The 25,942-nt window shown below is 43.7% G+C and overlaps 1 protein-coding gene across 1 annotated transcript in view; it reads left to right on the top strand.

Annotated features, from left to right (window-relative positions):
* The first annotated feature begins 261 nt into the window (after positions 1 to 261).
* The window catches only part of SEC24A (SEC24 homolog A, COPII component), a 90,237-nt gene continuing 64,556 nt past the window's right edge, over positions 262 to 25,942 (top strand). The window contains exons 1-3 of the mRNA XM_083181802.1: positions 262 to 618; positions 17,343 to 17,870; positions 23,314 to 23,457. Of these exons, the coding sequence (XP_083037928.1) occupies positions 561 to 618; positions 17,343 to 17,870; positions 23,314 to 23,457 (730 nt within the window). The 5' untranslated portion in view covers positions 262 to 560. The remainder of the gene's footprint in view (positions 619 to 17,342; positions 17,871 to 23,313; positions 23,458 to 25,942) is intronic.

Raw genomic sequence — 25,942 nt, forward strand, 5'->3', positions numbered from 1 at the left:
ACCATGTATTTCATGTCCAAATAAGCATTGTTCCAGGTAAAACACACTTGGTTCATATGTGACTCCCCTCTGTTCATTTCAGGTGTCAAATCCGTGGTCCAAGATTCATCAACCCTTGCAAAAGTGAATGTTCTAAATAAGAAGTTGTAGGTTGAATAAAAAGCTAAAATCAGCCTCGTTATCTGCCTGGTACTATAGCACCGCCTGTCCTATGTGCTACTGTACTGGTGTGCACTGTGTGCAGCCTAGAAGTTCCCGGTGCCGGGTCACGCTGGTGTCAGCAGCAGACGCCGCGTCAGTACAGGAAGTGCCACGTGTACGGAGCACGCATGCGCAGGGCCGCCCCGGGGATGGGACTCTGCGCTTCCTGCTGCTGCCGCCTGAGATCCCGGGACTCCGTTTTCTCACTACTATCACTAGGATTCTCGGCCCTCGGTCAGGCGGACTCCGGCAGTCTCCGGCCAGAACAAGCCACGATGAGCGGCTGAATCCAGGGCATACAGCGGCCGCCCTAGCAGTATCTCTGGGTTCCCCGCTACTCCCTCTACCGTCTTACCACCATGTCCAGCGCCGGGTACAACTCCCAAAATGGGGGATCCGGGCCCCCGTATTCCAATGGTAAGTGTGTATGTGTGATCCTAGGCGTCTGGTGCGAGGTACACGTATTCTGTGTGTGTGGTGCTGGGGAAGGGGGTGGGTGCACCTGGTGACGGCTGTGTATAGACGTTATGTGCTAAGGAGGAATAGGGGGGGGGGGGGGGGGGGTCTGGGATCATATATACACTTGCTAGGGTCATATAGGGAGAAGGTCACAGGAGACCCCGAGGATCAGTGGGGGTAGATTAGGGGTTAGAACACAACCAGTCCTCCTGTTACACTGACCAAAGGTCACTGCTCCCTCTACTTGGTGCTGCTACTGTCACCTTTGAGCCTTCACTGGTGGAATCAGCTGTGACTGGAAATATAGTGACAGATTAATGAGTATTTATTTTCTCTTTCCGAGGTGTAAGGAAATAAACATCAGTGACATTTGGATTTTTCCTGGTTCCTTTTAGAACTCACTGATTTCATGGCATAAGCACCCATCTGATGTTGATACATTATACAGTTAAAAGTTGTGTAAAGTGTTCATTGTGAAATTTATTTATTTTTTATTTATTTATTAACAGTTTATCATATAGTGTATACATATTCCGCAGCGCTTTACAGAGCATGGGCTGTTTCCCGGGCGGCAAAACCCCTGCACGGCCAGGAAGCCCTGCCGCACACAGAAGTTTAGAATGGTGGGGATGGCCACAGCCTGGCAGCCGTCCCTTCCAGTGGTGACAGCTGGCTGCAACCGGGCGGCCAGGCCGTGGCCGTCCTGTGTGAATGGACACAATCATGTCCATTATTCACTTCTGTGTGCGGCACGGCTTCTTGGCTGTGCGGGGTATCGCCGCCCGGAACGTGTAAAACAGCCCTATAGTTGAACATTCACATCAGTCCCTGCCTCAGTGGAGCTTACAATCTATATTCCCTACCACATGTGTATACACACACACACACACACACACACACACACACACACACACACACACACACACACACACACACACACACACACACACACACACACACACACACATATATTCTAGGGATAATTTAGCTGGAAGCCAATTGACCTACCAGTATATTTTTGAATTGTGGGAGTAAACTCACGCTAACACAGGAAGAATATCCAAACTCTGCACATTTAGGGCCATGGTGGGTAGTGGGGTGTCAGATGTTGAGGCTTTACTGGAATGCCTTTGTTTAGTTGGTATATTCTATTGTGTTTTGGAGTTTATACACTTTTTAATATAACTTATTATGGTTATTTCATAACCTTATAATCACAATGTAGTGTTGACTAAACATATTAAATGTTTAGATACTTATTCCATGTAATGGCTGCTGCTAAACCTTGGGACATTGACAGTGGTGCTGTATCATTGGTCTATGGTTCAGGGATTTTCAGAAATCAATATATGGTCAAAAGGGTTAGTAGGATTGTGCCCTACATAATGACTAATTTGACTGCTATGTAAAACTTCACCATTTGTCTTGGGAAAGCATTAAGGTTTACTTGGGACTTCATTAACAAGAAGTTGCTAAACTATAAGGTCACAAATCTGATGTAAATGACAGAACTATTTATTAGTTTTAGTGTGACTAATGTGCTCCTGAATCCACGTGAACCAATAAATTATGTCTCTGACTACATTGTCTCTGTAACGTACCTGTTTTTTTCTTTTTCCCACCTACATTGATTTATTTTATCACTAAAACCAAATATATTCCCACTTTTTGCTTATACTTATGCTTATCATGGTACTTGTAAAAGGATGTGTTTTCTCTCATGGTGCTTTGTGTAGCATAGTCATTATGCGCTGCTGAGAAAGTCTAGTATTATAGATTAATGAATTGTCACCTGCTTTTATGTGATTTTAATATACAGGGTGATTTCAAAAGTCATAATATACCCTTTCGTTTTAAAACTGTGCAGAATGGGTTGGGATCATTTGGTCTACAGCATGATGGTCGACAATCATTAGGTCGACATGGGTCTAGGTCGACATGGTTATAGTTCGACAGGTCATTAGTTCGACAATGTCTAGGTCGATAGTTAAAAGGTCGACATGGGGGTTTTCACTGTTTTTTTTACCTGATTGTCAACACAGTCGACATATACACAGTTTAAATTGCACCGCATTGCTCACTATTTTATTCTCCCACCACTCCCTAGTGGATGGTAGGGCATGAAATTCCACCTGTTGGCACATGTCGGCTCAAAAATCAGTGAAAAACCCCATGTCGACCTTTTGACTGTCGAACTAATGAACTTTCGACCTAGAATCATGTTGACCTTTTCCCATGTCGACCTAATGACTGTCGACCATCATGCTGTAGACCAAATGACTGCATCCCATGCAGGATATGGGTAACTGAATACTCCACAAAGGTATGTTTGGTATATACCCCAAAAGATAGCCCACCTCACCCATACCTTACTGAAGTATTCAGATTTTTCTTTTTATGCACAGTTTGTGAAACCAAAAGATGTGCTACGACTTTTGAATCACCCTGTAGGTATTGGTCCTGGTATTTTAGTCTACGTGTTCTCTTTTTTTTTTTTTTTTTTTTTTTTTAAATAATACATTTTTTATTACGCATACATAAAAGTGTATGCTTTGCAAATCGTTACATGTTCTTTCAAAGTTTTAACATAGCGAAAGAGTACACAACAGTCATGGTACACAATATGAATCTGTGAAAACAGACCCCAAACCTGTATAAACTGGGATATATAGAAGATGAGGGCATAGACAACAGAAACAAAAAGATGGGGACACATCAGACCAACAAATATACCTCTAGAACAGACAAAGATTTTTAACCTGTATATACCACTAATGCAAAAAAGGACTATATATTTCAGGAGAAAATTGCTAATCAGTAAACAAACTAGGTGAGTTAAGTAACATGACGTTGAATAGTTTGTGAGTGAGAACCTTGTCTCTCTCGGTACTCGGTCCATTTAGCCTACCTTATATGGATGGAGGAGGCACAAGAAGAATATTTTACAATTAGTAGTTTCATGTAAGAAATGTTTGTGCACTTCATCAAGTATGGGATGAAGACACGGAATTGCGCCCGACTTCCACATTTGACCAATAGCAGCTTTGGTGGCATTTAGAATATGACCAAGAATGTATCTATCTCCATAATGGATACTTGTGGTATGATGAAATAACTCAACTAAAGGTTCAACACGGATCTAAACTCCCAACACCTCCCTAATAAGAGAGAATATCTCAGACCAAAGCGGCTGAAAAAGAGGGCACTCCCAGAATATATGGGAAATAGTGCCACACTTCCTCTAGCAAAATTGGTAAGCCAAAGGCTAAGTGCCTTGCTGCAGCTTGAGGGTGAAATATGCCCTCTGACACGATATATAGAACATCTTTGAATGGATTAGACCTGGGGTAGCCAACCCTAGTCCTCGAGAGCTACCCACAGTGCATGTTTTGCAGGTCTCCTTACAGAATCACGTGAGCTAATTAGCTCCATCTGTGGATCTTTTAAAATGTGTTCTGTGATTGAGTGCAGCAGCTAGGTTGTCTGGAAAATGTGAACTGTTGGTAGCTCTTGAGGGCTAGGGTTGGCTACCACTGGGTTAGACATTTTGAAGCTGGAGAGAGATTTGGAATCCCATACATCTTCAGAGAGTGTCACAGACCTATCACTTTCCCACTTAACATGGGCCGATAGTTTCCCTTTTTTAGATTTCCCTTTTTTAGATTTGGTAATGTCATACCGGTACCATTTAGAAATCCCACCTATGATACGGGGAAGATAGCCAGGAATATAATATTCTGGGGAAGGCCATAGTACTTTTTAAATATCCATGGAGCCAGTGACGTAATAGGAGGAATTTGTATAAATCCTACTTAGGGATACCATGTTTAGACTACAAAGCTGTAAAAGATGGTAAACTACCTAAAAAAAAAAAAGAAAAAGTCAGACCTCGGGAATGGCAGAAGTCCAATTTTAAGAGTGGTGTAAGGGAAGCGATGGAAGAAAGAGACAGATCTGGGCCAGGGAGTAATATGTCTGCATTATCCGAAATTTTCTGGCATATAGTCAATGTGGCCTTAATAGCATCTCCTGGGCCTGACCCTGTTGGCATTGCCTGATGAGGAAGCCAGAGCAAGTCGGTGAGGGGATAATCAACAATAAAGGAGCATTGAATGAGGAGCAAACCAGTCTCTGGCCTGACAAATCAAACATGCAGAATTGTACTTTTCATGGTCAGGGTAAGCCCCCCCCACATTGTTTAGGTAAGACAAGGGATTTTCTGGCATTTTGAGGTCTACCTCCTTTCCAGATATAATGAGAAAACTATTTTATTAACTTTAGCACTAAGTATTTTGGACAGGATTCTGGGAATAGCACGGAAGAGGTACATAAGTTTTGGTAGCAATATCATTTTGGAAGCTGCAATGTGCCCTAACCATGAAATCTCGTGTAGTAGCCAGTCATCTATTAGTTTATCAAAAGAACACAATAATGGTTTGAAATTACAGTCAAATACATCCGTCCCTAGATGCATGTACCTTGTAAGAGACTACTCATTAGTGAGAGTAGTCTAAATAGAGGATGACTAACTAAACAATTGAGAAATGGTGAAGCTTTTAACGACTTAAAATATTTCGGGAACCTGATGCAGTCTAGAAGGACTTCTTCGACGTCGACCTGTTCTGCTGAAGTTGACAGTCTAGAGATGACACAGAAGTGTCACTAGACAGGTTCCATTTAGTAAACCGCTTCAAACCGTCCTCAACGTTATTAATGGAAATAAACTTGTGAGGGTTAAAAGTGAAAGCGGTCGCTATCGCTAATAAATATCAGTTATATATCACTCATGTTGTCAGGGCCCCTCAGACAGGGAAGCACAAGAGCATATGCATCAAGGGCTAAGGTGGCCCCTCCACCTCCTAGCCCTTGGTGCATATGGTCTTGTGCTTTCCTGGAACCTTATGTTATAAACTGTTATCCTGTATCTTGGTAATCCACATTGGGAACATTACAGTTATGTGGTTTATAATCTGACACCTATATATATGTGTTTGTGTATATGTGTGTGTGTGTGTGTGTGTGTGTGTATATATATGTGCCTATACACACTAGGCTGCGGTTGCAAGGGAGTGCTTGTTGGTGCGGGTACCGTGGAGCAACAGCATAGTAAGGGCGGCAGAGAGGCCGAGCAAGCTAGGAATTAGTGCAGGCAGACAGCAATGTAGATGCAGGATAAGCTGAATCCAAAATGGTCGCTGCTGCTGGAGATGGAGGAGAGGACACTTGGAGCTCCCCTCTCAATCCTGGGCTCTGGGTCCACCTGGGCAGGAGCATTGAAAGAGGTAGATGCACACACCTCTTACTTCGGATTTCAAGTTATGAGCAATAGGCCGTCCTGGGGCTTCGCAATCTGCCGTGATCCGGTCTGCGGAGCTCGGCCGCTGGGTGCTAAGTAGAAAAGAAATTGAGGCCATGGATTTAGATGAGGTGAGGGCCGCAACTGACAAGGTGGGATTTCTCACCTAGACCCCCCGCCTCGCAGCACTGTCAACCTGTCAAAGTCCAGAGAGTGTCTATGGGGTTTTGAGCCATTGTGGAGGGAGTGATGGGGCCTATGAAGTTTGTTGAAATAATGGGATTGGTTGGGATGAAATCCCAACAAGGGGGGGACGTGGATCGCCCCCCCTTGTGGGCTGTCTGAGCTCGGCACACTAATTTATTCTCCCTCTATAGGTGTCATGGACACCCACGGAGGGATAAAGTGTCGGGATTTTGAACGCCGGAATTCTGACCACCGGGATTTCAACTGCATCCCAAAATAATGCGTCCTGCATTACGAGGAGAAGCGGGCACCTGTATCACCCTGATATATGATGCAGGGGGCAGCGAAAAGGAGAGTCCTTTATGTCCTGAGCCCATGGCTCTCCTTATCGGTGGCCTCCTCAGCACTGCGCATGCATTAAAAAAAAACAAAAAACCTTCTCCTCCTCTCCCCCCCCCCCCCCCCCATTCTGGTTTTCTGACTCCTAATTTAAGGTATAATACCATTTCTTTATTAAGGTTCCTATTGAACCCAGTGGCTTTACCAAATTCCTTGAATTTTTGCAATGGTACTTTCACCGAAGATTTACGATCTGATATGTATAACATTAAATTATCGGCAAAGGCACACACTCCTTGATGCCTTTAAAAACTTCCCAATCCTGTAGGTACTGAAGCGCTGGGTCACGTACCATGTTAAGTAAGAGAGGGGAGAGAGGACAACCCTGTCTAGCACCCCTTTTCATTACCATGCTATCACTCCTATCCCCATTAATTAAGTGATGTACAAGGGTTATCATACAGGAGGCGATCAAACCGAATGAATTGGTCACCAAAACCCCTCACCTCTAGTACCCTATACATACAGTCCCATGAAATTGAATCGACGCCTTGTTGGCGTCAAGGCTAAGGAGAATTCCTGGGTTAACACTGTCTCTCTGCAGAAGATTGCTGCTACAGCTATTCTTACCCCTTCAACCAAGTGTCGCCCTGTCATGAAGCTCACTGAACTCTAGTACCCCATAATTTTAGCCATTAATTTACAAGCTATGTTTCAAAGAGTAATTGGATGATAGGGAGACTCCTCCTGGGGGTCTTTTTCAGCTATCAAGATCAGAGTGGTATATGCCGAGTTACATTGAGGGTATGTTATATTATTCGTTTGTAGAAACTTAAACAATGTAGTTAATGGATCAGTAACTTCTTTTTGCAAGAATTTATAGTATTCTACCGAAAGCCATGTCGGGCCGTGGTGATTTTTTTTCACTTTTGAAGATGACATAACTATTTCCTCCTTTGATCTCTGATTCTAAAGGTGGCCATACATCAGAAATATATTGTACCTAATCATACAATCTCAATTGATTGTAAGATGGATTGTGTGCACATCTTGTGTACACAATCATACAATCAATCAGCAGATGGATTGTATGATGGATTGTATGTAGATTGTGTGCATATCTTGTGTACACAATCATGCAGAAAATGGATCGTATGACTGATTGTATGATGGATTGTGAGTAGATTGTGTGTCCAAAAACAACCGAGGACTGCCGGGGATTTCAAAGGAAATTGTACACAATCATGAGTGCATTCGATCTTAAAATCGATCTTTCTGATGTATGGCCGGTTTAAGTAGCCTTTGTGGGCTTGAGATATTCTGGGGAGATTAATTTGCTAGAGGAGGTGGTGTATCAAATTGGGCTCCTTTTCCTCAGCTGAATATAATCTAGAGAAAAAATGCTATCATATTCTCTTCCTGCACGTCCAGCAGCTGGACTGTATGACTGACTGACTGTATGACTGACTGACTGTATGACTGACTGTATGACTGACTGTATGACTGACTGTATGACTGACTGTACATTGTGTGTATTTGACCTCTAGCGTCTGACAAGGAGATCAACACTGCAGTATTTTACATAGTTACATAGTAGGTAAGGCTGAAAAAAGACTTGCGTCCATCTAGTTCAACCTTGTATAGATTATCCATTGCTGATTTGGTAGGTTCTGATATTTTACAGACAGATTATATTTCTTATTTGTACCCATGGATGTTTTTATCCAGTAAATGCTTGTCCAACTTTGCCTTGAACGCATTTAATGAGCCAGCCGTTACCACCTCTCTGGGAAGAGAGTTCCAGAGTTTGACTGTTCTGACCGTAAATAAATTCTTTGTACTAGCTGAATGAAATCTTTTTTTCTTCTAATCTATACTCATGCCCTCGTGCCCTAGATTCCTTTCTAGTAGAAAAGAGGGTGTGTGACAGTTCCTTATATTGGCCCTTGATATACTTGTACATGTTGAGCATGTCCCCCCTTAAATGTCTCTTTTCCAAAGTAAATAGTCCCAAATTGCTTAATCTCTCCCCTTAGCTTAAATTCTCCATTCCCCTAATAAGCTTTGTTGCTCGCCTTTTGGATTTTTTCCAATTCTATGATATCCTTTTTATAGTGTGGGGCCCAGAACTGCACTCCGTACTCGAGGTGATGTCTCACCAATGCTTTATACAGTGGCATAATTACCCTTGAGTCCCTAGTTTCCATTCCCCTCTTAATACATGCCAGAATTTTGTTGGCCTTTTTCTTAGCTACATTACAATGGGCACTACATCCCAGTTTGCTGTCTATTTGGACTCCTAGATCCTTTTCAAGAATGGAATTACCCAGTTCCTCTCCGTTAAGGTTGTAACTTGCACACTGGTTGTGTCTCCCAAGGTGCATAACCTTACATTTATCTACATTGAACCTCATCTTCCATTTTTTTGCCAACTCATCTAGAATTGCAAGATCATTTTGAAGCATGGTGACATCTTCTGATGATTTGATGACTTTGCTAAGTTTTGTATCGTCCGCAAAGATGGATACATTGCTGAGTAACCCTATCCCAATATCGTTAATAAAAATAATAAACAGAATGGGCCCCAAAACCGAACCCTGGGGCACTCCACTTAGTACCGGTATCGTATCTGATACGGCACCATTCACAACCACTCTTTGTTCTCTATTACATAGCCAATTCCCTACCCATCTGCAGATATTTTCACCCAATCCTAGGTTCTCCATTTTATTAATCAATCTCTTGTGTGGGACCGTATCAAATGCTTTAGCGAAATCTAGGAAAATCACATCTACAGCATTTCCATTATCGAGGTGTTTGCTAACCTCTTCATAGAACCCTAGTAGATTAGTTTGGCATGAACGATTTTTCACGAACCCATGTTGGTTAGTACTGAGTAGACGGTGATGGTCTAAATATTCCTGGATACCATCCCTTAAAAATCCTTCAAATACTTTACCCACAATTGATGTTAAACTAACGGGTCTGTAATTAGCGGGATCTTCCTTTTTTGAATATTGGCACTACCTCTGCTATTCTCCAATCTTTTGGTACTATACCTGATGATAGTGACTTGCTAAAGATATAATGTAGGGGGGTAGCTAGTTTATCCCTTAATTCCATTAATACCCTCGGATGAATCCCATCTGGTCCTGGTGATTTATTTGTTTTGAGTTTGCTTAGCCTCAGTACTATTTCCTTTGGCGTGAAATCCACAATGAGATCTGGCTTATTTGTCCCGTTTGTGGTAAATGTCCGTTCCACAGTCTGCACTCCCTTAGTAAATACTGATGAGAAGAACTCATTTAACAGTTTTGCTTTTCCCTTGTCCTCAGTAACACTTTTTCCACTAGTATCAGTTAGTGGGCCTACGTTTTTCTTAATTAAACGTTTACTATTTATGTATTTAAAAAACTTCTTTGGGTTGGTTTTGCTTTCAGTGGCTTCATATAATCTTTTAGCTGCTTTGATTACCCCTTTACAAGTTTTGTTTGATTCTTTGAATTTTGCGAACGCCTCCTCATTCAAGTTATTTTTATAGAATTGAAATGCTCTTGTTTTATTGTTGATACCTGACCTTACTTTTTGTCCAACCATGGTGGCTTTTTTTTATTGAATTTACCTTTATTTACTTTAGGAATGTATTCAATAGTTAGTGAATCGAGCACCTTTTTTAGAGTATCCCACATTTCCTCTGCATTTTTTCCTTCCATAACCGTTTCCCACCCAATTCCTGTTAGGGCTTCCCTGAATAATTCAAAGTTCGCTTTTCTGAAGTTTAGTATTTTTGCAGATCCTTTTTGATGTAATTTACTGAAGTTGATTTCCAGTGAAACCATATTGTGATCACTGTTCCCTATGTTCCGCAAGTACTGGGAGCTCATGGCGATGTGCTCCCAGTCAGACACTAGAGGTCAAATATGATCTCTAGCATCTGTCTCTAAGGTGGTGGAAGGCAACAGGTGGCAGACCCATTGGGCCGTATTCAATGAGCCTAATTCGCCATGTTTTCTGGCGAATCTGTGTTTTTTTTTTCGTGTGTAGGCGATTTTTGGAGGTCCAAAAGCGAATCACCCTATTCAATGAGCAATATTCGCCGATTGCGACCTGCGAATGACGGACAATTCGCCATCTGTTATTCGCAGGAAATCGCCGGGCTTTGTCAATAGGATTTTTCATTGAGAATCCCGGCGATTCTCAATGAGTATTCAGAGTATTCAATGAGAAGATGGCGAATCTTTTTCTTTGTTTTTATCGCCGTTCTTCACCGGGTTTCCCTTGTCATCTTTTTAAGGTGAACTTTTATCTGAACTTCGGAAATAATTGGTTTTAAATGTTTAATTTAACTCTGCAAGTGTAATCTAATATTATTTGCTGCCCCTGTGTGATCTTATGGTTGTAGAAGTGCCATATAAATATATATTTAATTTTTTCTGGTATTTCTTTTTCTCCGACAATGCATTGTTATTACCCATGATTCACCTCAACTATCCATGAATCTCCTCCCCACCTCACTCCTTCGTTTGGCCTTTGAGGAGATAACACAGCTTTTGCAGTCTGCTGTTTTGGAATCGTTTTTTCACTGCAATTTCTTAAACACTGACTACAGTAATGGAGCTGTTAAGGGATACGCCGGATTGGATGAGATTCGCCGTTAGGGGCGTCGAATCTCAGCCACCTTGAATAGGGTGACTCGTCGAGTCCCGGCGAATCACCATACATGGCAAATCGCCGCAAAAAAGCCGGCGAATTGAGGGCGAGTGTAAAAACGGAATCGCCGTGGCCGGCTATAAAAGTCATTGAATACGGCCCATTGAATGACTGATTGCATATGCATTCTGGTCCCAATCAGGACTGGTCAGACATGCAACATGTCTGATCAGAGGATCAACCATTCGACCTGCGGGACTGTGCATTGCAAGATGTGCACACAATCTGCATACAATCCATTTTACAGCCACTCGAGATTGTATGCTTGGGTACAATATCCTTCTGAGGTATGGAGGCCTTTCAATTGGGCTGTCATTTGTTCTGCACTGTATTTCAGATTGGAAGGCTATTACAAATCACGGTACTTGTGTAGTTTCACGGCGCCACTTACGTAGTCAGCGTAGTGTCCCTGCCAGCATCAGCGTTTTCCCGTAGCCAGCTTTTGTCTGCGACTGTGTGTGTGTTCGTTCACACCTAGCTGGAGCTTACGCAGTTAGCATAGTCAGTCAGCGTTGTGTCACCGCTTATTACTTTGTGTGGGAACCATTGATGATTTTTAACATGCCTGACACGACAGGTGTGGATGTGTTCCTGAAACACCCCCACTATCCACGTCAGCCCGAAGCATGGCGAGCAGACGCGGTACGCACCCTCCCGACCTAAGCGGCTCATTACATATGTGCATATGCACTGCGCTCTCATAGCTACTGCCTGAGTCCTATATACCGTTTAAGAGCCTTTCCCACTGGCAAAAAAACGTCTCTTTGTTAAAGGGGTAAAGCAACCTGGAGCTTTCCCACTGCAGCTCTACCCGTTTAAAAAGGCTAAAAAAACGGCAATTTACTGTTTAAGAGCTGCAGTTGGAAAGGGGTATTAGACGCACTTGTGTATGAGATGCTCATGTGTCCCATGCAAATGGAGCTCCTCTCTGCCGGCGCCTGCATGATCACTTCTCCGCAAGGGTCCGCCAGCACAAGGGATCTGGCGGTTACTGGAGATGTGTGACTTTAAAATGATCAGTCAGGTTTGTGAATTAACTTGTTTCACACGCACACTACTTTGCATACTATGAATGTGCCTAAAATGATAGAATCATACACAAAGCAAGTTCTCCCATGCCCTGTAATGGAACATAAAATGCAAATGCCATGTCTCAGCTTTATTTTCATACTTGCGTCTACTTTACAGCTCTCCTAAATACAGTACTGCAGTAGGAAGGTGCCCAGTAGTGGGCATGACTCTGTGGTAGGCCTATAGCACGTACACACTTATCAATTGACCCGCAATATGTTTCTGCAATCACCAAAGGATAGGTGGTTTTTAGGCCCCTATACCTGGACAGAACTTGATAGTTAGCATTGTATTTGTTCAAAACATACCATGATATGTTCTAAAGCAGGGATCCACAAATACCGGGGGCCAGGTCACCACGGCAACCAGATTCTGCTTCCTGGCGACCAGAAGTTTTGCAGGGAGGGAGGAAACACCTCATGGTGTGTGGTATGTGTAATGGGCATTTATGGCATGTGGAAAAATATGTAATGGGTGTGTGATGTATATAATAGGTATTATGGTGTAAATTTGTCACACTGCCCCTATTTTTGGTATGTCTGGCTCCTTCACTTTCATCCTGGCTCCTAGATTTAACAAAAAAAAATTGAGCCCTGCTCTAAAGTACATCTTATTCTATTAAGCTGAGAAGAGGCTTAACACATTGTCATTCAGTGAAAATACTAAACTATTTTTAAGTATTGTATGTAAAGGATTAATATTCCCAAGCAACACCAGATTTCTTTAAGTCAGGGGTCTTCAACCTTTAAGACAGTGTGGGCCACATTAAAAAATTCAACGAAGCCCGAGGACCACTAAGCTCTACTGTGGTATTTAGCACAGCTCTTAATAGATAGCCAGCACAGCCCCCACATAGATAGTTGGCACAGCTGCCCATGCACATAAAACCTGCCCCCAATATATAGTCTGCACCAGGGCTATTTCTAAACAATTAGGGCCCCAGTGCGGACAGAATAAAAATGCAGCCCTCCATACATATTTTGGTATTTAAGAAATTGTGCACGCCACAGGCACGCTCCCAAAAGGGGTGTGACCTAATATAAGGGGCGTGGTCTAATGATAAGAGTGTGAACTAGCAGGAAAAAAATTACCTGACATCTCACTTTTGCAACCTGCATGACCAGACATTGGTTACCGCAGGAATGGCTGTTGTCCTTCCACGCTTAAGTTGGCTGTCTAAAGGCCGCACAGTGACATATAAACATGAAGGCCCATTACACCATGATGCCCATTACACATTATGCCACACACCATGATACCCATTGCACATTATGCCACACACCGTGATGCCCATTGCACATTATGCCATACACCGGGATGCCCATTGCACATTATGCCACACACCGGGATGCCCATTGCACATTATGTCTCACACCATGATGCCCATTACACCTTGCACTATAAGGCCCCCAATACTCCTGCTTATGCATATGATGCCCCCAGCAGTGTCCCTCATAAAATGCCATCAATGGTGTCCCTCATAAAATGCCACCATTAGTGTCCCTCATAAAATGCCACCAGTAGTGTCCCTCACAAAATGCCCTAGTATTTCCCTCCATAGTCAGCACTGCATTGAGCAGCATGCCAGCCCTCCCTTAGTCAGCACCACATTGCACTGCCAGCCCCCCTCCCCCATAGTCAGCACTCTCCCCATACACAGGGCCACATTGCACTGCCAGACCCCCTCCCCCATAGTCAGCAACCTACCCATACACAGGGCCACATTGCACTGCCAGCCCCCCCCCCTCCCCCATAGTCAGCACCCTCCCTTTATACAGGGCCACATTGCACTGCCAGCCCCCCTCCCCCATGGTCAGCACCCTCCCCATACACAGGGCCACATTGCACTGCCAGCCCCCTCCCCCCTAGTCAGCACCACGGTAGCTAGCCGGCATCACCCTCTCCTGAGACACTTGCCTTAGTGTCCCTTACAGAGGTCTCTTACAGAGGGCTGCTGCTGGCGGCGTCGGCTGTCTTAACAGCCAAGGAGCAGGCAGGGACAGGTGCACGGCTGCCGGTGGTTGTCGCACTCACTCCAGTCTCCCGGCTGTCTGAAAGGACATGGGCGGGACGGGTGCGCGGCGTCAGGAAGTACACATTGCACATGTTCGCCCACAGTCCCACCCGCCCCAGCCAGCACAACCACCTCCGCCGCGTCCCACTGCTAATGGGACAGCGTGCGGAAGGATTTTAAAGGGACAGCGCTCGGAAGGATTTTTATTTTTTTTAATCAGCACGGCATTTAATTAAAAAAAAACGCAATTCACTGGCGGGCCACCTAAAACTATTCGGCGGGCCACGGGTTGAAGACCCCTGCTTTAAGTCATCTTTAGTTCTGAAATGCTCCTAAAACTCTTGCATGTATAGTAGCAAAAATTAAGAGAGGTGTAGAAGGCACTTTGTTTGTCATAGAATGCTAACCCTGTTTAATACAATTTTATAACTCTGTGTGTGATCATATGAAGTAGGTGGTTTGAAAGGGAATCTTTATTCCTTACTTGGCATAGCTTCCATCTGTTTCCATTATTGCCTGCCTTGTTGTATAGCCACTGAACTGGACATAGCTAGCAAGGAAAGCTCCATAGGGAGTCACATCTAGTGCCATGGCTAACGTGCTCACATTGCACCACATTGCGCCACATTGCGCCAGATGTATCAAGCTTCAAAAGTAATAAAGTGGAGAGTGATAACAACCACCCAATCATCTCCTACCTGCCATTTTTTTTAAAACCCAGCCTGTAACATGCCATTAGGAGCTGATTGGCTGGCTCTTTATCACTCTCCATTTTATCACTTTTTGGAGCTTGATGCATCTGGTCCATTAAGTGATCAAGAACACACAAACTAAGTAATTTAGCCCCCGCTATGGCCTGACGTTGGCTTTTGTGGCTATCGTTTTCACAGGTATACTGCAGGCTGCAATAAACAGACCTGAATCTGTCAAAAGCCCCCTTCCATGTCTGTAGGATAGGTTTACATGTGTCCTGCAACATCATCATATCCCATTAAAATGTAAATACTGATAATGATATACTCGTCATTGGATAAACATTCTCCTTAAAAATGTTCATAGGAGTAGATATTTTAAACATAACCATTAAAATGTAAGGGACAGTTTGTGTTTTCCAAAGAGACAGGTTGAAAGTAACAATACAATAGTAAAATTAAAAACCGCTTCATTCATTTGGTACCCTACGTATTGTTGTTTGCACGTGCAGTGCATTACATTGGTTTATGTGAATGAATTACTGTTCATATGTTTTTATAACAGAGTAGTCAAAATGGTTGCAAATGTGTGCAGGAAAGAACTATTCGTATTACTAGTTCTAGATTACTTAATGCATGCATTATACAGCCAACAAAAAATGCTTTGATCCTGATGAGGAAAATAAATTTATGGGGCCTACACACATAACCGTTTGTGCCAGTGTGATTCACACTGAGCATCTAGATCGCTCAGAAAGTGGCAGCGATGTGCACCAGCGATTCAGCTTAGTGACTTAGCGTGGGAGATTTAAGTTAAGCACATTAATGCTGATTGCTGTCGCCTGCTACACAAAACACGGACGATAAGCAGTGTCTTGCTAAGCGATCTGACTATATTTATGGTACATGCTCATTCTTCATATACCGGTGATAGAGACACGCGTGGCTGTTTATCGCTATTGCTATGGGCTCTATACACACAGCGAAATATGCTTTAATTTTTAAGCGATCTAGTGAAATTACATCAGATCGCTTAGAAAATGACTTACCGCTATGTGTGTGTTGGCCCCATAAAGCTAGATACACACCATAAGATTATTTTCAATCTGACTGGGGGGATGAAAATCTGATCATTTCTGGGAGAAAATGACAATGACTGTGTGCTCCCAAACATGGAAATCAGACAAATTGGTTAAATCAATTTATGCAAATGAAATTTTTTTTGGTTCGGATTCCAGCTTTTGGGAGCAAATGGTTGATTGTGATTTGTTCCCAGACATTACCAGATTATCGTTCCAACAAAACAGGTTTGAAAGATAATCTTGTAGTGTGTATCCAGTTCTACGTGACATTTTAGATACTGATAAGGCCCATACACACTGGGTGATTTTAACCCATGGGGGTCAAGGAACTGAGGAGTACTGATCGCTTAGCACACATCGCTGGTACATAACGTGTGTATCAGCGAGGTGTTTATGGGGCTAAAGTATTGCTTAACTGTTAAAATTGCACCTAAGGGTTCAAGGAAGGGGACTACAATTACAGTTTTAATTATCACAGTATTTTAATGATAATAAAAATTATATTTCCTCTCCCCATACTGTTGCACTGTCCTCTTGCACTGTATTCTGATCATGTAAAAGAAAACAGACAAATCCTTTCTTTGCATGCCTTGTTCATTAGGCTCGGTCTCAATTTATTGTGTACGGTATCTGTCCCTATCTAAGAGGAATGGTGGTACTCTTCTAGTTGAATCTGTTTTGTTGGAAATGGCCACGGATTGTTGAATTTTATGCTATGGTTCAACAATCTTTGGACTTTCCGACAGTCGGAACATTGAATTCCGACTGTCGAGTTTCTATTGAGAGAAACAAAATTGGCATGTGATTCCGACTGTTGGGATGTTCCGACAGTCGGAATCCAAGATTGAATACCCCACTAAGTGGGAAATCTTTTTCTTGGTAATTATTGCCCTAAAAAATGGCATGAGCTCAGAAAGGAAATTTTGCTTGATCAGAATGTCTACGGTATCTGGTTTGATAATTCTGCCTACAATTTGGAATGACGTGCTCGATTGTTTAAACAACTGTCCTTGTTGTTTAGTCTTTCTGGATTGCCTATAGGTCGATGACCCTCAGATGTGGACAAATGCAGAAAGCAAAACAGTTTTTTAACAAAGTTTGCACCTAATATTTCAATTAATAATAAGTTGAGCACCATTCCATAGTTTCGCCATTCCATAGTTTGTTTGATTTGTGACACAATGTCTACCTTTCTGTAGATCGATTTAGTATATGTAAGAGTAGCCTTTGTTTTGCTACATATTAAGTAGTATTTAAATAGAAATAACTATGTTGTTTTTTCTCTCCATAAGGTCCACTTCAGAACCCTTTGATGTATTCACCACAGTCGCAAGTGGGACATGGTTATAGCCAAGCTCCTCCTGGCTCACACCTGCAGCATGTTCCAGCTAAGACTCCTCCACAAGTAGGCCCTGGAGTATACAGCTATGGTGGGCCTCAAATTGCTCAGCAACCAGGCAATCATCAGGGATCTGGACAGGTTTTTAATAGACCACCTATGGGACCTTCACCAATGGCATCGCCTCAAGCCACAAACTCTGCATCCAGAATGCCACTTCCCCCTCAGAACTCAATTGGAGCACCAGCAACTCATGGTGGCCATCTTCCTCCTGGAATCCAGCCTCCCCAATCAAACTGGCAGTATTTTCCAACACCCTTAAATCATGGACAGCCCCAGCATATGTCAGATCATGTTTCGTCCACAGCAGGAATTGTCCCAGCAACAACATCAACCTTTGGGAACTCAAAGCCGCCAACTACTCAGCAGTATGAAGCTTCTTTTGGAGGTCCTCCTCTTCAGAACAGTTTTAGGAGTCCAGGTACAGCATGAACACTGCCAGATTTATTCAGCCTAAATGTATATTATTTGATGCAAACTAATTTTTAAGTGCACAGCCTCTAACTTTAATTCTACCGTTACATCCCTAACTACTTTATCTCTCTTATGATATGATTAGATAGTTGTGGGCTGAGCTGCAGTGCCAGATATCTTGTGACTGTTCACATATTTGCAGTATTTTGGTACTTCTGAATTGCATGAAGTAAAGTACCAATGGCAACAAATACTGATGTGATCAAGAGCTTCCTCATGATAGACAGGCCTCGGTTCTTGTACGATATTGCTGAATGGGCTATGCTATGAAAGATGTTAATTATAGGACTAGGTGCTGTTGTAGGGATTATGGAGTAGAAAATGGTTTAATAGAGGGAAAGCACATGAGCAGAGGGCCCTGCTCAGGACACAGATGGGGTAGAAATGAGGATTTAACAGGGGGTTAGGATGAGAGATCAGATAGAAGTGTGCATGTAACAGTGGGTAAGCATGATATATGGTTAGGTGTGATGGTGGGTCTTGAGAGCCCATTTAAAGTGCTGTGGAGAGTCTGACAGAAAGAGGTAGGGAATATCAGAGTGTACTGTGGATAAAATCAGTTGGTATTAGAGGTGGCATGTATAATAAATATACTAGGTCCAGGTTGACATTAGTGTAATATTAAATACTAGCTTAGTTATTGTTTGTATTGGATCTGCTATCCAGTGCTTTTTTCCAGGAATTGAGCTCTGCCGTGGACATATAAAAAAGATCCAATATCGGGACTCTGTGCACCGCTGGGAACTAATAACTTCTAGTAATTACCGAAGGGTACATGATTCCCTCAAAAATGTCACAGCAATAACACGTGGTAATAGCCAAGCGCTGCTTTCCTCCTTTAAATTCAGTAATTTATATTGTAATTTTATAAAGTACAAAAACAAAGATAAACAGAATATAAAAAGGCACACTAATAGGAAAAGTAAGACAAACTGAAAAGGCATCTGAAATTTCTATGTGGTTTGAAAAACTAGTATATACAATTGGTGATACAATTTAGCGCTCTACTTATGTTCTTCTGGGTGTGGTGTGGAAGTTGAGGAACAAATGAGAAGAAGAATTGCAAATGTGATAAAAGCAGATAGTTTTTATTCTAAATGAAAATCTTGTCCTGGATTTGTCACAGGAATAGGCCAGCGGGTGATCACTCGAACGCACCCCTCTAAAAGGGGCTTAAGGGTCTTTTAGGGATCCCTTTAAGCATAGGTCCCTAACCTGGGACCTATGTTGCAGTAGGTGTCTGCAGCGGTCCCAATTGGGCATGGTTTGGCGGTTGGGATGCGTGCCTGGTTTGAAAAACTAGTCTGGCCATTTCTTGAGGCCTTGAAAGGACAGAGGTGCAATAAATAGCTTGTTTCCAGACCGTTGTAGATGCTCTGAAATAAATCCAGGATATTCCTATAACAATGTCCAGAATTGTAAAGCAGCCGTCAGGAACAATATATAAATTTTTGGGTGGATCTCCTCAGCATCTGGACATAGGCCATCAAGGAGTACTCATCCAGAGAACAATCAATTGTAGGATCTGTATGGGCTGAAAGTCCACGGCCATGAAGAATAACTTTCCCATCACCCACACCATTTTTATCATGAATACAGGAGATAAAGAAACTTGCTGGAACGGCATAGTAAATACCCCCAAATTGGTATAAGGCCATCAGGGAGAACTCATCCACAGAATAGTCAATTACAGGATCTGTGTGGGCTGTAGGTCTACAGCTTTGAGTTCTAAGTTCCTTGTCACACGCTACATATTTAACGGGAATACATGAGGTAAAGAGGTCATCCCCCTGCACAGTAGCGAGCCTGGCAAGGAGCCTGTAAGCAGATGCATAGATAGCCTGCAGTATGTGTTTTAAAGAAGCCACCATACTAAATGATATATTAAATTAAGCTGTAATTCCAAGTGTGCAGGTTGGCTAGTGTAGAGAATCACAAAAGAAAACTCTGGTGGCTAGCACACCACCAGGCTTGCAGGGGCAGTCAGCTGCAACAATCTTGGCTGCAGGAACGTACGACCCGCTCACGAGCTGACAGCTGACGACCAGCACTGAAAAAGCCCCTGATGTGATTGCGATCCGACCGCAACCCGCACCCACTACAGTGGTCGGTTCGGAGATCCCAACTGCAGCAGGTAGGATCTCTGAAAAGACGAACGACCCGCGGGGCCGCGCATTGGATCAAGATCGCATCAAAAGGGCAGCGAAATGGCCCAAAGAATGGCCGACTTACATACAATCGGTCGAGATTGTATCTAAATTGGCTCGTTTTGGGCCCTATCATCCTGGTGTATACCCCACATAACGCTGCTAAAGAACAGGATAATAAGCAGGATTAAGGAGGGAAGGCTGGTGAAAACATCCTGCTACTAGTTACTCCAGGCCACGCCTCTGCTGTTTCCCTTGTTAATGACCCAGATAATAGGTAAAAAAAAAGCAAGTGAAGGATTTATAATAGTCCACAGACTACACTAACTGTACTTCAGCCACTGCTAAATGAACCTTTATGGGAACAGTAGAAATATGTTGGAATTCAATTAGCTGTGATAACTGATATAGCAGGGTTATTCAATTAGCCCCAAAGGCAGTCCACAGGCTTGCAGTTAATAAGGATTTTTTTTTTCAAGTCTGAGTAGGTTTAAAAAGAAATTTCCCTATAGATAACCTATTTCTGAATGCAGTGACCATGCTCACTCACAATACTTAACAATGACCAGTTGATTAACCAGGTGAGGAACAGGGGATCTAATTGAGTAGATTGAGTAGTTCTGGGCATTAAATCCCGAGGTTATCACTTATTTTTTTTTTTTTTTTTCACACCTGGTAAAATTACTGTGGCTAATTGAATTCTGCTCTTAATGCCAGTTCTATAGATTTGATTTGTTATGGCTGAACAGGTATTTATTACTACTTTATAGATGTGGTGAACACAGATATCTTAATGGACACATTTGTTTTTTCTCATAAGTCTCAATTGTCTGATTACCCCTTTGTTGCAAACTGTTGCAAATTGGCTACATACCCATATACGTAAGGTATATAGATATACCATAACATGGTGCAGTGTTGCAAGTAAGGGGGTACGACGTGGTACGGAGTACCTGTAAGAAATATGTTGCAGGTACGCAGTACCACTTACCCCCTGACCCACTGTCAATTCTATTTTTATTTTAAGTCTAAATATGATGCATCCGCAGCCCGCCCACCCAGCGTTATGATTGGTGCTGTATGCAGCTACCAGCAACTGCTGATTTAGCCTGTCACACTGACAGGCATCAGCGGCGCTGACAGCATGAAGAGCAGGCTCCACAATTGTAAGCACAATTTGCCCGGCTCTCACCCAAGCAAGAGCCAACCCACCCCCAATCATTCTCTGTTTCTCATTCCCTGTCTCCTGATGCCACGCCACTATTGTCATTTAGTCACTCCTCTAGCTTTGTGTAACCACGCCCCCTCATGACAAATGGCCACGCCCATTTTTGGTGGAGGCTATCAGTACCACCAAGAAAAAAATTCTACTTGCACCACTGATGGTGTATCACATTTGCTTCAGAGCGTTTTTTCAAACTCCTTATTTTTTTACTGATTTTTTTTCATTATTTTTCCTGGTCAGTACAATACACAAGAAGCATGAAAAGAATGAAAAATAAAATAAAACCATGCAACGCGCGCGCGCGTGTGTAATTGCCACTGGTTACCGAGTTATTTGGCCTCCGCTGTCTGAAAGCGGTATGAAAGAGGTTTTCACTTTTTGAATGTTGTGATTTTTTGCACGGGTTATTAGCCATTCTTCTGTACATTTTCCATAGGTCTGACATTTAAACGCACCAAAATGGAATACACAATGTGCAGCAATATGGGCTCTTTATTTACAGCCAAAAGCAGTCTCCACCCTACCCTAATCTCATTTGAAAGCACTTGAAATAAATGGACCATGCCTGCTTGGTAAGCGGGGAGTAGTGTGGTCAAGCTAGGCGAAAGGGAAAACTACATGGAACTAAACATCCATTTGAAATGGTAAATTTATTAACCGAAGGGTTGCAAAAGAACAATTGCTTTAAATATGCATCCAAAATAAAACCCTGCCGGCACCCTCCTGCAAGTGTGCAAAGTTTGAAGACAATAAGTTAGTGTTCGAGAGTTATCATGGAACATCCCCACACACACACACACACACACACACACACACACACGCACATGCACGCTTTCAATTAAACTTATGTAGATATTCCGGTACTTGTTTCCTATCTGGGCGCCCAGGTTTTCTACGTACGGCACCGTAATGAAATCGGATCGCATCGCATCGTACACATACACGATATTGAACGATGCGATCCGATTCGATTTCCCATAGGAAACAATGTGAAATGGCTCAATTTAGCCAAATTCTCATAGGAACAATAGTAAATGGCCCAAAAACACCCCTGAACATTGAAATGTCCCCCCAAAAGTAGTTTACGCCACCCCGCCATCAACGTGAACCCGAAGCGTGGCGAGGGGCGGCGGTACGCGTCCTCCGACCTTTTTTAATGCCCTACTATCCACGTCGGCGTGGAGTGAGAATAGAATAGTGTGGCGAGCGCAGCGAGCCACCGAGCCCGAAGCGTGGCGAGGGGACGCGGATACCTTCACAGTTATACGCGTCCCCTCGCGGGCGACGCGGACACCTGGGAAGCCCGCGAAGGGACGCGTTTACCTGTGAAGGTATCCGCGTCCCCTCGCGGGGCTCGCTGCGCTCGCCACGCTTCGGGCTCGGTGGCTCGCTGCGCTCGCCACACTATTCTATTCTCACTCCACGCCGACGTGGATAGTAGGGCATGAAAAGGTCGGAGGACGCGTACCGCCGCCCCTCGCGGGCTCGCTGCGCTCGCCACGCTTCGGGTTCACGTTGATGGCGGGGTGGCGTCAACTACTTTTGGGGGGACATTTCAATGTTCAGGGGTGTTTTTGGCCCATTTACTATTGTTCCTATGATAATTTGGCTAAATTGAGCCATTTAACATTGTTTCCTATGGGAAATCGGATCGCATCGCATATCGTGTATGTGTACGATGCGATGCGATCCGATTTCTCTACGGAGAATAGCATGGTGCGCAATTAACTTAGTGGGCGCCCAGATAGGAAACAAGTACCGATATTCCTTATTCTCATATTGGTGCAGTGAGGTAATAAGCTAATGTTATGGTCACTTACCCATATGTATAAATGAAATGAAGCCATTGGTGTGACTGCAAATATGTAAAACCTCACTAAAATACTTATATTGCTTTTATCAAACCTGACCATGCTATTTATGCAATTCACTATGAAAATATGGATTTGCATTCTATAAACCTAATTTGCATTGTAAATATTCTAAGCTTCTGATATTCTAAAACCTGCTTTTTGCAGGTCCTTCTCTGCCTCCTATGAGCCATTCTCAGCAAGGCCGACAGCCTTTGGGGCCTCCTCCCACTTCGATAGCAAGACCCCCAGCACCTCCTTCTGGTCCACCAGTCAACACTGAGCAGCATAGTGCACCACCCAGGCAAGATGGTAAGTATCCAGGTTTTAGCAAGACACAGTACTGGTCGGTTGTTTTCTCTGCTTTTTACCCATTTTTTTTTTTCAGTGCTGTGAATTTCAAGAATTGCCCGACGACCATATCCTATTAATAATTTGTCATCCACCTCCCAATGCTTAGAGTACTGCTGATTTTTTTTTTTTTGTATTATTATTTTGCAGTTCTAATGTTTTACTAATCTCACCACTATAGGAATTTAAGGATATAGATCAGGCATTCCCAACCACGGTCCTCAAGGCACACCAACAGTGCAGGTTTTAGTGATATCCAGGCTTCAGCACAGATGGATTAATCCGAATCACTCGAGTACTAATTAAGTCACCTGTGCTCAAGCCTGGATATCACTAAAACCTGTACGGTTGGTGTGCCTTGAGGACCATGGTTGGGAATGTCTGATATAGATTCTAACTGTAGGTATTCAATGTTCCCCCCCCCCCCCGTACTCAGTCACCAACAACATATGTACTGAACCAGCATCTAATGCTGGTGTTGGAAACACACAATAATTATCTAGGAGGCACATACCTTTAGTTTAACATGACAATTTGTTTGCACTTACTATTTAATAGAAGGGATGCAAACAGTTAAAGCGCTACAGACACATTCTGCTCCGTGGCCGTGCAGCAGCAGCAGTATGACGATAGGAGGGCTCGTGACCCGAGTGCACTGCAGTGCAGGGAGAATAGTAGAAAGTAAAGTAGGTAACCGTTTTTGACAACTTGTGTGGACGCTGGGTTCCGGAACTTCATGCTGTCAGGGAGGGAGCAGGGCAGGCATACTGCCTGTATGCTCTCCTCAGATGGAGGGAGGGCCGGTCAGGGACTATAGCTTCAGGCTGCAGTGCCGGTGCTGCTACCCAGAATGGGATAGGTACAGCGGCTGCCGAGCACACAGACGCAGCTGTGGGGATGGAGAAGCTAGAGAGCTCCTCCCTGCACTGAGGAGCGACGGCGAGCTGCCACTCTGTAAAAGAGTCAATGTCAGACTGACAAACTGGGTGACAGCAGGTGCCTTACGGTTGCCGCCCATAGTAGGTGCCACCCCTAGGCCCGTGCCTAGTGACAAATCTGGCCCTGCTGTTTTGTCAGAAATCCACGACTGTTTCTGACACATCAGATTCTCCTCCATCGGGAGGCGGATCTGTAGCAGGCGAGTCCTGGCCAGGGTGGCGAGTCCTGGCAAGGATTGAATACTAAACTGTCAATATTTACACTGTTGGAAATAACGACACGCCCCCCCCCCCCATAGTAGGATAAAATATGTGCTCTGTGCGAAGTTTGGTGTGATATATGGGGAAAAGTAAAGTGTAATAAAAAATATTGTAGTATGCCGATACACTAAATAAAAAATTTACAATTAATGTTCTAAAAAATGCTAATACCCCTTTCACACCAGAAATGCAGAAACCAACCCGGGAATTAAATTCCAGGGATGTGCAGGGACATTCCCAGGCTGGGCCCAGTTTACACATGCTTTTGAGTCAGGGACATCCCGGGTCGGCACCTTTCATATTGAATTCGGGATGACCCTGCATTTCTATGAGAATGTCATAGAGGGAGGACGGGCCTTTGCGGATATCGCAGGCTTTCAGGCTTGCATGGTTTAAATAGCACTGCTGGGGTCTGTTGTGCCACAGAGCTGGCACAGTGCCTTCCTGCACGCTGTGTGATTGCCAATGCAGACATTGCAGGCTTTCAGGGGTTAAATAGCACTGCTGGGGTCTGTTGTACCACAGAGCTTGCACAGTGTCATGCTGTGCACGCTGTTTGGTGCCTCTGCGTGTCTCTGCAAATCCACAACAACAAAAAGTTGCCCTGCATATCCCATCAGCAGAGGCAACATGGGGAAGGAGGGATATGTCCCTGCACATTTCATACTGGCCAGAACCCAAGAATGTCCCAGGAGCAACCCTAGTAGCTAGCAAGGTTGAAATCCTGGGGCATTGGTCCCGTGATTTTGGCCAGGGACCCTTTCACACCAGCACTGGTCCCCGGTTGTTCCCAGAGCCAACCAGGGAATTTTGGCTGCTGTGAAAGGGGTATTCAAGCACATAAGTGCTTAGAAACACAGAAATGTTTACAGCTCTTTTGTTAGAATAAAAGTGCATGCAGACTGGGTGTTTTTGCCCAACGTGTATGCACAGTGATGATGGCTATCATTGCTGGCCTGAAAATCGCTCAGTGTGTATGCATTTTTCGTGGGGGTGGATTACTTTCCATAGCAGGACGCTACGAAAAGTGTGCCTCCACTGCAGGAGAAATCATTCCATGGTCTCTGACTAACTTTTATTTGGGGAGGCCAGACAAAGACAGGGCAGGCGCCCCACCCGCGTACCCATGGAAATGGCCAGTGATTTAATGGGGAAAATTATTAAACGCTGGGTGTTCCCATGGCCCAGCGCTGCCATCATACCCGTCCCTCCCTCCCCACTACGAACAGCCCAGCAAGTGAGTAACT

The sequence above is a fragment of the Crinia signifera genome, chromosome 4, assembly GCF_055691185.1.
Source record: "Crinia signifera chromosome 4, ASM5569118v1, whole genome shotgun sequence".
In the NCBI taxonomy this organism is placed as follows: Eukaryota; Metazoa; Chordata; class Amphibia; order Anura; family Myobatrachidae; genus Crinia; species Crinia signifera.